This window comes from Diabrotica virgifera, chromosome 8 (genome assembly GCF_917563875.1).
Source record: "Diabrotica virgifera virgifera chromosome 8, PGI_DIABVI_V3a".
In the NCBI taxonomy this organism is placed as follows: Eukaryota; Metazoa; Arthropoda; class Insecta; order Coleoptera; family Chrysomelidae; genus Diabrotica; species Diabrotica virgifera.
In genome coordinates, this window is record NC_065450.1 from 196,764,297 (window position 1) to 196,779,187 (window position 14,891).

At 31.3% G+C, this 14,891-nt stretch overlaps 1 protein-coding gene across 1 annotated transcript in view; it reads left to right on the forward strand.

Annotated features, from left to right (window-relative positions):
* The window catches only part of LOC114334539 (symplekin), a 64,201-nt gene that overhangs the window by 35,427 nt on the left and 13,883 nt on the right, over nucleotides 1-14,891 (forward strand). Inside the window, exons 9-11 of the mRNA XM_050657353.1 lie at nucleotides 8,247-8,599; nucleotides 12,202-12,477; nucleotides 14,392-14,589. Of these exons, the coding sequence (XP_050513310.1) occupies nucleotides 8,247-8,599; nucleotides 12,202-12,477; nucleotides 14,392-14,589 (827 nt within the window). The remainder of the gene's footprint in view (nucleotides 1-8,246; nucleotides 8,600-12,201; nucleotides 12,478-14,391; nucleotides 14,590-14,891) is intronic.

Below are 14,891 nucleotides of genomic sequence, written 5' to 3' on the forward strand. Positions count from 1 at the left end.
TCAACCGTAAATATAGTGCAGTCACTGAAGGTTTTCACCTCCGATTTCGTTGAACCTTCATCGATTTTCATGAAAATTGGTGAGTAATTAGAGGATACCTCAAGGAACAAAGGTGACATGATGCCAACTTGCGCTTTTACCCTGGGGGTGGATGCCACCCCTTTTCTGGGGTAAAAATTATTTTATTAAAAATAATACCATAAATCGATAGAGGGTCAAATTCTAAGCAAAATTTGTTATACAGCAGAACCCCGCAAATCCGAACTAATTGGGGGGACAGCCTGTTCGGATTCCGAAAAGTTCGGATTATCCGAAAGTTAGCCTTAATTAGTAGTTCAAAGCTTTCATTGCGATTATGAGTAGCCAAACGTTCTCGCAAGAGTGTGGACAATATTTTTGGAATCAAGTTGACTACGAGAGAACCAAAGTAAGTTTGTGTTTAACCTTTATAAACACTTTATAAACCTATATATTAAAGTATAATATTTATTTTTCAGAAATTTTAAATGTCAAAGTCCTAGTAATCCTACATTGTCTAATTTTCTGGCTTTACTCTGCATAATAAACATGTTTTTAAGTTTTTGTCTTGAATTTTTAAATTTTTTTCACTTTCCGTTGGTTCGGATTTGCCGAAAGTTCGGATTCGCGGGGTTCGGATTTACGGGGTTCTACTGTATTAAGTTATCAATACTTTTTGAGTTATTAAAGATCAAAGATTTTATTTTTTCGTAAAAAAATGCATGTTTTAAAGCTGTTTTTCACGTATAACTCAAAAACTATTAGCTTTTACAAAAAAATTATTATTACCAAAATTGAAGACAATAAAAAATTGAATACAGTATTCACTTAAAGTACTAAATTAATGTTAAATCAAAGTGAGTTATGGGTAATTGAATGTATATTTTTTTCGACGAGTACTCAAATCTAACTATTCAAGCTTAAATAACGGGAAAACGATGCATTTTATAAAATACATCTGCTAAGAACTTATCAAAGTACTTCAGAATATCTAACAAATGAGCTCAAGAAGAAGTTAATAGCATCAAAATTAAGCAAGTTATGATGAAACTAAGAGAACCCTTTCGACTTTTTAGGAAAAAGTGAAAAATAAAACATACGCCATTTCCACAAAAATTTAAATTTATGGAAATCGTTACAAAAATTTCTTTGTATTAGCATAAGTAATGATTTTAACAATTTTCACCGGTTTAGAATGCATATTTTTGAAAAAAGATATAATTTGAAAAAATCAGAATTTTTAAAATTATCGTCATTTTCATTTTCTTTTGATAATAACTATAAAAATACTGAATATACGTAAAAAGTAGTAAATAGCCAAATTTTAGTTTTTTCTATACCAAATATTCTACCTGTTTATCATTTGTGTAGGGTGAAAAATAACCGAGATAGAAACGTTTAAAGCTTAAATTTTGATGCAAGATCCATGTAACCGTGGCCATTTAATCTTTGATTTTTAAAAAAAGTAAGCGGTTTAAAAGATTAAATTCAACTCGTTTTAATAGCCTTTGGAATTACCTTTCAAATCGTTTTTAGGTGAACCTGATACCGTAACAATTAACGGAGTTATTAAAGGAAACGATAACATTTTTTGGAAAAATTTTTAAAAGATAAAGTTTGAAAATTTTTTGGAGCATAAATTTAAATGCTATTAACTTGTTCGGTATCTTATTTGATAGATATTTCTAAGTACTTTCACAAATGTTTGATAAGTTTATGTTATATAAAAAAATATGAAAATTTTTTTTAAGAAACGATTTTCTTTAGTTACGAGTGACTAAAATTAAAAATATTATAAAAAATCAACTAAAAGGCAAAAAATAAAAAAAATTTAAAAAATCTAACACATTCGTCAAAGAAAAGGGTGGCGCGTCTTCATAGAATAAACGGTTTTCGCCCCACGCTTTTCTTTAACGAATGTGTTAGATTTTTTCAATTTTTTTTATTTTTTGCCTTTTAGTTGATTTTTTATAATATTTTTAATTTTAGTCACTCGTAACTAAAGAAAAGCGTTTCTTAAAAAAATTTTTTTCATATTTTTTTATTTTTTACTTTTTAGTCTTACACTTTTCAAACATTAAAATATATCGTCATGTTTATTAAAATATGTATAAAGCATATGATGTACTAACGGGGAAAGTAGTCGGAGTCGGCAAAAAATTTGAAACTTTATTGTTTATTTATGAAGCATAACGTAAACAATTAACGTAAAAAGTGAAATTGTGTATAGTTTATATCATTAGCTACAATCCGCAAAACTTTTAAATTTTTACATTGTAAAAAACAGGAGAATTTAAGCATTTTCCATTAAAATCGCTTTTTTTTATTTAAACAATTAAAAAGCATAAAAACATTTTTTCTTATTGATAATTCGTGTATTGTTCCCGCGAATGCATATGTCTGCAAATTTTCATTCATTTGTGTTGGAAAAAAGGCAGTCAAATTAACGTCTAAAGATTTGACGCAAACTATTGAACTAAATAAAAGCGTTTAATAAAAATGCATCATTTTCCCGTAATTTAAGCTTGAATATTTAGATTTGGGTACTCGCCGAAAAAAATATGCATTCAATTACCTATAACTCACTTTTAGTTAACATTAAAAGGTTTTTTTTAGTAAGGAGTTTATTTAGTTTTTTATTAGCTTCAATTTTGGTAATAATAACTTTTTTGAAAAAACTTATAGTTTTTGAGTTATCTATGAAGGATCGGTTAAAAACATGCATGTTTCTTACGAAAAGTTAAAATTTTTGATCTTTAATAACTCAAAAAGTTTTGATTTATTTTAATAACTTTATATAACAAATTTTGCTTAGAATTTGTCCCCCTATCTAATTATGGGGTTATTTTTAATAAAATAATTTTCACCCCGAGAAGGGGTAGCATCCACCCCCAGGGTAAAAGCGCAAGTTGGCACCATGTCACCTTTGTTTCTTGAGATATCCTCTAACCATTCACCAATTTTCATGCAAATCTATGGAGGTTGAACGAAATCGAAGGTAATAGCTCATATCCACCTTCAATGACTCCACTAATAAGTTGGAGGCCTTTGAAATGTGGATCTACCGGAGAATTCTCAAAATTTCATGGTCATCGCAGACCTCAAACGAAGAAGTGCTGCATAGAATAGGCAAGGCAAGAGAACTTTTCAACACAGTGAAACACATACTAAGTTTCAACACATACTGAGAAATAATAAGTACCAATATGCTGAATTTATAGTGAAAGGAAAAATCGAAAGAAGGAGAGGACTAGGGAGGAAAATACTATCGTGGCTCAGAAACATCCGACAATGGAAAGGGCTAAATTTTGAACAGGAATAAGAACAGCTGAAGACAAAGAAGAGTTTGCAATTGTAGTAACCAACCTCCATTGAGGAGACGGCACTTTAAGAAGAAGAAGAAGGAATCCAAATTAGCAATAAAAAACTAGGGATTTTTCGATCTGACGTTCATTTCGCGAAATATCGCGGGATTCGTATCATTCAATAGATTTTTGAAAAATATTGAACACATACTTTTTAGTTTTTCGATCTGACGTTCATTTAGAGAAATATTCGCTTTTGTTTTGTGAAACTTTTTGACTCACCCATTTCCTTACGCCCCACTGAAGTCGTCAGATTTTTGAAATATAGACTGATTTGCATGTACTTAACTTACCTTATTACGCCAGGGAAATAAGGCAAAAATATACCATGTTCGGGACACCTAAGCAACCAGGTTGAAAATGGGTTTTTTGGGTGCTATATACCTAATACATTATAAATACAAAAATGCCCGTCACAGTTCGGACGAGAAACTTCGGTATTAACAAATAAGGGTAAAAAATGGCAGTTTTTTCGTTTAAATCGCTACAGGTAAAAATAGGGTAATTAAATATCTTATTTATAATATTTTTCTTTTAGTAGATGAGCCAAGGTTTAAAATAGCGCTTTTTGAATGTTGGTCCGATCATTTGTTGCTTCGGATATTGCAAAATAAAACTAAAATTTCGAAAATAAAAAATTTGCTTTAACTTTTGCGAAAATGAATTTAAGACTTTCATATTGCAAGAAAAGTTGAGTTAAACAGTCCACACAATGCACAAAATTTTTTAAGACGATTCGTCAATTAGTTTAAATTTTATTCAATTTGTTTAACCCAAAGAGCTTTTTTTTCGCAATGTTATTGTTCAGAAAATAATAATGATATAGCAATTCTGTGGAAATCACGTGCAAGAAGAATAGTTATTTTTCAAAGTGTTGAAAAAAATCATTAAAAAGTCGTTTTTATCACTCCGAAAACAGTTGAGTAAAATAGAGTCATTTTTGGCTTATAAACAATTTGAATAACTTTGCTAATATTGACTGCAGGCTAAAACTACAATAGGATTTGAAAAACTGGTATTTTTATACGAATTTTCAAAAAAAAACTTTTTGCTTAGGTTAATTACGGTCAAAGTTAGCCACTTTTTTATTTAATTGACGGCTACTTTGTTTATAAAAATTAAGCAACCTAACTAGAGCCATTTTGAAGTTGAAGGTATATAGTTTATGTGTAAAAGTTTGAGTAAACTTTGAACCTCAATAGAGTGGTTAATAAAGTTTTAAAATTGGCGTCCTAACAGAACGGATTCGTGGTCGGTGGAGGGGAATTATTAAAATCCGTGCACTCAAAAAATGAAACTGATTCTTCAACATATGCTGTACGATTAATATCGCCGGAGCTTGTTGATGGATTTTGATCATAATTTTTTTAATTTGTATGAACTCATAGTCTTATAGAGTACGTTATGTACGCACATCCCTACCTACCATTACAAAATGTTAGGGGAACTCCGCTTATCACTCAGGGATATGAAAAATAGATTACCACCGATTCTAAGACCTACCGAATATACATATATAATTTCATAAAAATCGGTCAAGCGGTCTCGGAGGAGTATGGAAACTAACACTGTGACAGGAGAATTTTATAGATGTAAATATATAGATGGCTATTAACAAATAGGGGTTGGTGATAGAGAGTGAAAATTAAGGGTTGTATGTATTTTTAATTCTACATCATATAAAATTAAGGTAGATAATTTTGTCCAAAAAAATAAAAAAAAATGTCAGGGGGCAACCCCCCTTATAACTTATGGGTATAAAAAATAGATTAAAACCTATTCTCCGTCCTATAGGATATACATGTAAAATTTCATAAAAATCGGCCAAGCCGTTTCGGAGTAGGGTACCTAACACTTTTACAGGAGAATTTGATTTATATAGAAGTAACTGTGAATTAAATAATAAAAGTGGCTAATTTTGACCCTAATTAACCTAGACAAAAAGTTTTTTTCTGAAAATTCGTGTAAAAATACCAGCTTTTGAAATCCTAAAGTAGATTTACTCTATAGTCAGTATTAACAATATAACACAATATATTAACAATGTTGTTCTGAAGCTATTTCCTTGTGGCATTTTTATAATTAAGTATTTTCTATGGGAAATAAGCCACAATTTTACTAAAAAATGAATTTATTAACGTTTCGAAGCACAAATCGGGTTTCGTTGTCAAAATACAAAATACTATTAAAATAAACAAAAATGTTGTTGCTAAGTAAAAAAGTTCTTCTAATAATTTATTTAATCTGACTCATTTATATTTACTCCGGTCAACTTACGCATCCGAGGCTACAAAAATTACCATCAAGCTGAAAATTGGCAGGATTGTTCAAAATACCATCATAAATGAAATCTAAAAAGTCCTCATAAATCCGACCCGTGCTAAAAATTTTACGCGGGGTCAAAGGTCACCAAATATGGTTTTTAGCGATTTTCAGCGAAACGGTAAGTTTTATCGTAAAATTAGTTCTAACAAAAATGTAGATTAGATAATTATCTAAAAAAAATGCCCTATTACTTTCTTTCCTGAGAGCCACCGTTTTTGAGATATAACGATTCAAAAAGTGGTAATCGTCATAATATGCGCACACGTTTCCATACCACCTTTGAGGTAGAGTACTTAGCGCGTTTTTTAACGTGGCTTCCCCAGTAGGCCTATTCCACGGATCTGTTATGATTCTGTTTAATTTAAAGCTGTTTAATAATTGATATCGGCAAGGGTTAAAAATGATAAAAGTTATATCAAGCGGTATAAATTAAAAAAAAGGGAAATTTATCAAACTGGTTCATAATTTTCTAATACTTCTGATTCCCATGTTCTTCTTCTCATTGTTCTTCTTCCTCTTCTTCATCTTCTAGTTCTTCTTCTTCTTCTTGTTCTTCTTCTTCTTCTTCTTCTTCTTCTTCTTCTTCTTGTTCATCCTGGGTGAAAGTAAATTGTCCCAATAATGACACATCGCATGGCTCCTCGATAGAATCAAATGAATCCTCAATTGTTGGTGATTCAACATTGGAGCACAACCGGATTTGATAATTAGTGCATGCTACCGAACAAAACAGTCCATCTTTTTTGCAACCACATTTAGCGCTACATCCCTTTTTACAGTTGCAAAAAATTGTGTTCAGGAGTTTTTCCGACGCAGGGGGGAGTAAAGTTTGAATTGGTTCTAATGAACTGTCGACTAATTTCCATCCCCAGTCTTTTGGATAAAGCTGATAACCAAGCCACACTTGACCTTGGTAATATACCCGAAAAATGTCAAGAAAACGTCAAGACAAAATTTTTTTAACTTTCTTGACTTTTTCTCAAGACAAGACAAGAAGTTGTTGTCAAGACAAGAATTTTTGTCTTGTCGACCCCTATACAGCTTATACATTGCATCCCTCGGTAGACCGCAAGCTGTATAGTAGAAACGTTATCATATTTATAATCTTATATTATTATGTGTGATATAAGTTAAGTTGACCGATAGAATATTATGTTTACTTGTATTACAGCTTCTAAAAAAAATATTAAGATATTTTTTATAGATAATTATCTAACCTACATTTTTTGTTAGAACTAATTTTACGATAAAACTTACCGTTTCGCTGAAAATCGCTAAAAACCATATTTGGTGACCTTTGACCCCGCGTAAATTTTTTAGCACGGGTCGGATTTATGAGGACTTTTTAGATTTCATTTATGATAGTATTTTGAACAATCCTGCCAATTTTCAGCTTGATGGTAATTATTGTAGCCTCACTCCTATTTTTGAGTCTAACTAGACCGGTCTATATTGGCAATTCAGACGTATATTATACATTTTAAAGTAGAAGACTTTAAAATGATATCGCCAATATTTATGATATTAACAATAATATTAACAATATTATTTAAATTGTTTATAAGCCAAAAATGACTCTATTTTACTCAACTGTTTTCGGAGTGATAAAAACGACTTTTTAATGATTTTTTTCAACACTTTGAAAATATAACTATTCTTCTTGCACGTGATTTCCACAGAATTGCTATATCATTATTATTTTCTGGACAATAACATTGCGAAAAAAAGCTCTTTGCAATAAACAAATTGAATAAAATTTAAGCTAATTAACGAATCGTCTTAAAATTTTTTGTGCATTATACGGAATGCTTGACTCAACTTTTCATGCAATATGAAAGTCTTAAGGCCATTTTCGCAAAATTTATAGCACATTTTTTATTTTTGAAATTTTAGTCTTATTTTCCAATTTCCGAAGCAAAAATTGATGGGACCAAAATTCAAAAAGTGCCATTTTAAACCTTGGCTCATCTACTAGAAGAAAAATATTATAAATAAGATATTCAATTACCCTATTTTTACCTGTAGCGATTTAAACGAAAAAGCTGCCATTTTTGACGCTTATTTGTTAATAACTAAGTTTCTCGTCCGAACTGTGACGGGCATTTTTGTATTTATAATGTATTAGGTATATAGTAACCAAAAAATCCATTTGCAACCTGGCTGCTCAAGTGTCCCGATAAAAACCTTATTTCCCTGGACTATATCTTAATCTGGCGATTTCGAGTTTTTCTAAGGATAGATTCTTTTCGGACCCCCTTAACGAACACCCCTGTATTAAGAGCCAATATATGGTAGAGGTACATTTACAGGGTACAAGGATTCTCCCCATGTGATAATCTGACGCGCTCGAGTAACTGCAAAAATCCCCACTTGGGCTCCCCTACCATAATACTTTATACAACTTTTAACAATACTTTATATGATTTGTATATGTTTTATTGTTGATACATTTATGAAAATTCATATTAAAAGATATGTGTTTCAAATTTTAATGTGATATTATAGATGATGGCACTATAATTGATACTTTCTGTACAGGTTGGGCTCTAGGTCTCATCAGAGACCTGGTCGTAAGAAAACCACCCAAGCAGCTCATCTTCTTAAACACTCTCCTGGGTTACACCACCTACGAAAACACTGTGGTTAGAGACCACGCCATCGGCCACGTTTTGGAGCTTCACAAACGGTTCGAGTTGAAGTTGGTGATTGAAGAATTCGCCAGGATGAACTTGGAGTTCCTGAAGCTTCCTAAACCTCCAGAAAGCCTCTGCGGTTTGAACCAGGGTAGGCTAAAAGCGGAAATCTGGGGTGACGACTTCATAAAAGCTTGTTTGATGCCTTACATATCTCTGCTGCCGGCCAACGAGAGCCTCATACACGACCTAGCAAAGGTAAAACGTATACACTGCGTTTAGTTTTCAATTAGATATACGGACTTAAAAATGGCAACACTGACGGCTTCCCACACACTATAATTCAATAAGCTATGCTTTATCATTATAATTTATAGACATGTACACATTTACTGCCTTACTAATAAAACACTCGTATTCTAAGGTTATTCCGTATTTATATCTAAAATAGTTATCCTAAGTAGAAGGTAGATATAATACCAATAAACTCGGTGTAAGTTAGTTATAAGTATTCCCACTTTATTCCGAAATAATAGTTTGGCAACGTCGCACTATTCTGTGCAAATACATAAAACAACGATATATTATTGGGTGAACTATGTCAATTTTGACTTTTCTCTAAAACTGACAAACCACATTCTGTCATTTCTTGATGAACTGCAAGCCTCCCCGCGGTTGCTTTTCCCTTTATGAATCGTATAAACCCAACAAAATGTAGATGTTTGATGGACTATAGACTTTTCGATTTTCTGTTATATTTTAATAAATCTTTATTTCTTATCTTGTATGTTGAGTATTTCATAAAATGGCTTCAAATAAAAGAGAACGTTGCATTAAATGGGAAAGTGAAGAAAAAGTAAATAAATTGATTTATTTTACTTATAAATGCAATATATGCACGTTAATTTCAGCATATTTTGAAGAATATTGTGGGAGATTTTCTACATCTAATAGAAAATAAAGACCTTCTTTTTCTTGTAGAGTGGAGGATAAGCCTCCTCCTCGCTTGTTCACAATAAGTGAATCACCTATTAAGTTTTCTAAAAACCTTACATCATCTTTAGAAAACCGGATTTTTGTTTTGAAGTCTGCATCAGTGTATTTTGAAAAAGAATTTATTCTTTCTTTGAAAGTTTTCCTTTTTCGTGTATTTTCTATCATGTTAATTAAATTATCAACTTCCTGGACAGCCGCAATACCTCTTAAACACATTTTTTTATTAAGTATACTCACAAAACAAATCAAAAAATAATACTTCTTCTTCTTTTAGATTCATGGCCTCCACCTCTTAGGTACTTGGCCAGTCCTCGTATTTAGACTAATTGGAAGGGAATCCTCTTTTCAAAGGGTCTGGATTTTTCCATATTCCCTTCTTTAAATTCATTGTAATATGATTTGATCTTTCTTAAGGTTTGGTCATTAATATTATGTAGGAGATTTTGTAATGAAATGGGGGTTGGACTTCCTATATTAACAAGTTCCTGATACAAGTCAAATTGATTTGTTTTGTTAATTGGGCATTCAAGTAACATATTATGAGTTATACTTCCTATTTGTCCACATTCACAATTATCACTACAATTGATTTTAAACAAATGGTCTGGTGTGTGGCAATGGCCCGTTCGCATTCTAATAATTGATGTCAAGTGCCTTCGATCCACAAAATGTGAATTTGTGGAACAAAGGGTTTATAGAAAAATCACTTTGGCATTGTTGATACCATTTCCCTTTAGTTTTAAACTGTTTTGTCATTCAACTTTAAACTCATTTACAATTTTTTGTTTAATAAAAGACAAAAAGTCAAATTTAGCTATTTTAATGTCTGCAGGAACATTTAAAGTCTTGCCTATATTTGCCAATTTATCAGCCTCTGTATTCCCCTTTACTCCAGTATGGCCTGGAATCCAAGCTAAGATTATATTAAATCCTGCTTCCATTGACTCAATAATGAGTCTTTTAGTTAGGTTTACAATATGGTTCTTTGTCTCCCAGGCGGTGTTATGTAATTTTTGGATAGCACTTTTAGCATCTGAAAAAATTATTGCTTCTTTAATGTTTTTTTCAATACAAACAGATAATGCCTTGTTAATTGCAATCATTTCTGCAGTGCATATTTGAGTGTGCTCATGTAATCTGGATGGATAGTTATAGTAAAATAATATATTTTTGTCTCTGATGACTTTGACAGTCATAAAATAGGTTATACCAGACTTAAGGGTGAGAGTCGGTAAAAGCTTGGACTAAATTCTTATATCAAGTATAACCTGTAGTAAGTTATTCTATGTATATTGGTAGTGATTTTGCCTATATAGTATTTTTACTAACCTATAGTAAGTTATTCCATGTATATTGGTAGTTATTTTGCCTATATAGTATTTTTACTACAAAAGCGATATTACGTAGGTCAAAATTTTTGACGTAAGAGAACTGTCAAAACATTAGAATGTGTTTATAATAAACATGGCAATAATGAAAAGTCACATTCTAATGTTTTGACAGTTCTCTTACGTCAAAAATTTTGACCTACGTAATATCGCTTTTATAGTAAAAATACTATACCTGATTTATTCTCCGTATAACTTTTATACTTGGTTTATTAGTAACAGTGTAAGAGTATAATAGGCGGCATAGAGTCATAGAGTATCAATTTTATCTGCAAAATAGAGGAGGCTATTTCGTTTAGCTTTTGAATATTCTTGGAAAACCGTTACTTGTTAATTGCTTAAATTATTCATTATTTCAATTAATAGGATTTTATATACATACAGGATTTTATATACATTAATAGGATTGTAAAATAATTTATATACTAATGCAATAAAACTAATAATTGAGAAAAGAGTAAAATTGATAAAGTGATTTTAATAACATACTTATCGGAATGAGTAGAAGAATTTTGAACATCTTTAACAGTTAAAATACAATTTTAAATGTTTGATATAAATGTTTAAGAAATTTGAGTCACCGCTTCATAGATAACCAACAATCGTATTAGGTTACCTACTCATTGTAAATTAGTCTTTTCAGAACTAAAAGTTAAACACTTCCATATAGCTCAGTTAAAATTATTATATGCTTTTTCTCATGAGCATTTTTCAGTGCGTCACAGTTTTTCGATTTCTTTCTAACGCATTAAATTGTATATGACAGAAAAAAGGCACGTCGGTGATTACTTTGGTAATTATTCTAGTTCGGTGATTATTCTAGTTGTCGATAGATGGCGCTATAATAGAAAAAAAATTATTTACTAATTATATAATATATCTACGAATATAATCTGTACAATTTATAAGACTATACAAATCAAAGAAAATACCATTTTATAAATGCAATAAAGACAACTGATTTGTTTTTATGCCCAATTGCAAATAAAATTTGACAACTGTCAGATTTAACTAAAATGTCATGTTAGAGTAAATGTTATAAATGTATAAATGTCACGGACTTACCTTTTTTCTATCATTTGTGACGCACTGAAAAATCCTCATGAAAAGAACCATACGATAAACATTACGGTAGAGAAATTAAACTTTTTTCTACTTTTAAGGACAAAAATAGCAAGTTCATTAGCGGAACCGAATTCAAAATTATTCTGCACATCGTTTTTGAAACATTATTTGGTTAAAACATCTCATTTTTGGTGGTAAACAATGAATTAATTTTTCTGGACTAAATGAGGTATTCGTTTAAATCTGCCGATGGACGATTTCGCGCCGATACTATAGTCACTATAGTGGAATAATAAGCAATGTTGCCGATTTTAGCGCTTTCTTCACTGTGGTATATCTAATTAAAAATTAAACGCTCTGTATGTATACGTAATAGTTGATTGGATCGTACGAATAAATATTGTTTTACAGGTTTATGTGGACACTTCGCCCGATATCAAGCGAGTAATATTGAGGTTGATCGATGTTCCTGTGAAGCAAATAGGAATGGAGTCTAAAGAACTGCTGAAGCTTGTAGAAGAATGTGTTAAAGGTTCCGAAACTCTAGTAACTAGGTTGATCCATATCTTAACCGATAAAGCCTCACCAACGCCCGAATTGGTCTCTAGAGTACGGGATCTATACCAATCAAGAATAACTGACGTTAGATTCCTAATACCCGTACTGAACGGCCTCACTAAGAAAGAAGTAAGTTCAATTTTGCTTAACCGACAGCTTTTTATAGTCCGTTCTTTAACGGTAAAATATTGCAAAACCTCTTAATTTTTAAAGAACCGCTTGGATTGACATGAAATTTGGCATACACATAGATAACAAGTCAAGGAAAAAAGTGATATTGTGCCGATATGTGCTTTTGCCCCTGGGGTGGTTTTCACCCCCTGTTGGGGGTGAAAAAATATTCGTCCAAAGTAAGTAAGGAAATGGATAAACTGGCTAATTTTAAGTAACTTTTATTCTATAGAGTTTTTTCACTAAGTCAATACTTTTCGTGTTATTTGGCAGTGAATATGTTCATTTTTTCAACAAAATAACCACGCTTTTACACGGTTTTTCGCAAATAACTCAAATAGTAAGTATTTTGTCGAAAAACATTCTTAGCAAAAATATAGCCTGTAAAAAACTAAAAAAAAATGGCGTATATATCACGTCTCTATACCTAATAGAAGCAGAGTTATAGCTAATGAAAAATAGGTTCATATTCGTCAAATTCCAAATGGAATACTTTAACGTGAAATAACCAAAAATGAAGCACATTTCGGGGAAAACTCATTACAACTTATTTAAAGTGTTTAAAAAAAGCTTCATTTTTGTTTTATAAAAAAAATTTCTAGCATCAAAAGTAAACAAGTTACGCTCAAAATAATGTTAGTCCCTTTTTGTTTTGGTAAAAAAATCGAGAAAATCATCCCCTAATTAGTATCTTAAATGAACTTAATCGTTACGACTTCACAAGTTTCTTGACTCATGTATATACTGTTTATATGATCTGTAAGTTTCATCGGTTCAAAGTCCTTATTATTGAAAGGGCTGTAATTAAAAAGGGTTGAACGAGTCACTGATCACGAATGTATGCAAATTTAGAAACACCAAATCTTAATCAATTTTTGTCTAACAGAAAAACAAAAAATACATGATATTCAGAAAAGCAATGCTGACTTTTTTTGTTTTTCGAGATTTTTGGTATCTCTAACAATTTTTAAGTTATTTTGAAAAAAAGCATATTTTTCAAAATTACAATTTTTAAAAATTTTACTTTGAAACCATTTTTTTTTCAAAAATAAGCACTTTGAATCGATGAAACTTACAGATCATATGAACACAACATAAGTAAAATAATTTGTGGAGCGGTAACGATTAATTTCCTTTTAATTTGCTAATTAGAGGGTGGTCTTCCCAATTTTTTTTTGCCAAAACAAAAGGGACCAACTTTATTTTGAGCGTAACTTGCTTAAATTGATGGCTAAAAACTTTTGTAAAAACAGAAATAAATCTTTTTTTAAACACTTTAAAAAAGTTATAATGGGCTTTCCCCAAAGAGTGCTTAATTTTTTGGATATTTCACGTCGAAATATTATATTTGAAATTTGGTGAATATTAATCTATTTTTCATTGGCTATAACTCTGGTTTTACGAGATCCAGAGACCTAACGCGTACACCATTTTTTAAATTTTTTTTATAGGCTATATTTTTGCTAAGAACGTTTCTTTCGACAAAATACTTACTTTTTGAGTTATTTGCGAAAAACCGTCTAAAAGTGTGGTTATTTTGTTGGAAAATGAACATATTCACTCGCAAAAAACTCGAAAAGTGTTGACTTGGCGAAAAAGCTCTATAGAACAAAAGTTACTTAAAATTCGTCAGTTTACCCATTTGCGTACTTATTTTGAACATATATTTTTTCACCCCCAAGAGGGGGTGAAAGTCACCCCCAGGGCAAAAGCACACATCGGCACAATATCACTTTTTTTCTTTGACATGTAAGCTATACGTACGCCAAATTTCATGTCAATCCAAGCGGTTCTTTAAAATTTAGAGCAAAAACCGTGAAAGAATGCACTATTACTTCCTTTATAACTTCTGAACGTTCGTATCGCTTTTAGGTGATTGCTGCGCTGCCCAAATTGATCAAACTCAACGTTGTGGTCGTTCGAGAAGTTTTTAACCGTCTTTTAGGCTTACACGGAGACAGTCCCATAACTCCTAGCGAGCTGTTGGTAGCTCTTCATCTCATCGATTCAACTCAAGCAGACCTCAAGAATGTCATGAAGGCTACATCACTGTGTCTACAAGAAAAACAGGTACTGACTTCTATTAAAATGTTCTTTAATGTTATTAATTATCACAAACTTATTAGGCGAGCGGGAGATACCCCTAAAATGACCAGGTACTGACCACGGAGGGCCGAAGGGCTAATTTTATTCATACTTTATATTTTCGAGGGTGCTGAAAACGAAAATGAGGTTTATTTTGAATTTTGTGTGGGGGAACATTGTCAAAATCGCAATTTTAACCTAAAAATAAATAAAAATAAATCACGTTTTTTTGCGTTTACCTCGCTACAACTCTGTTCAGTTTTAATATTTTTTTCTGAAATTTTTAC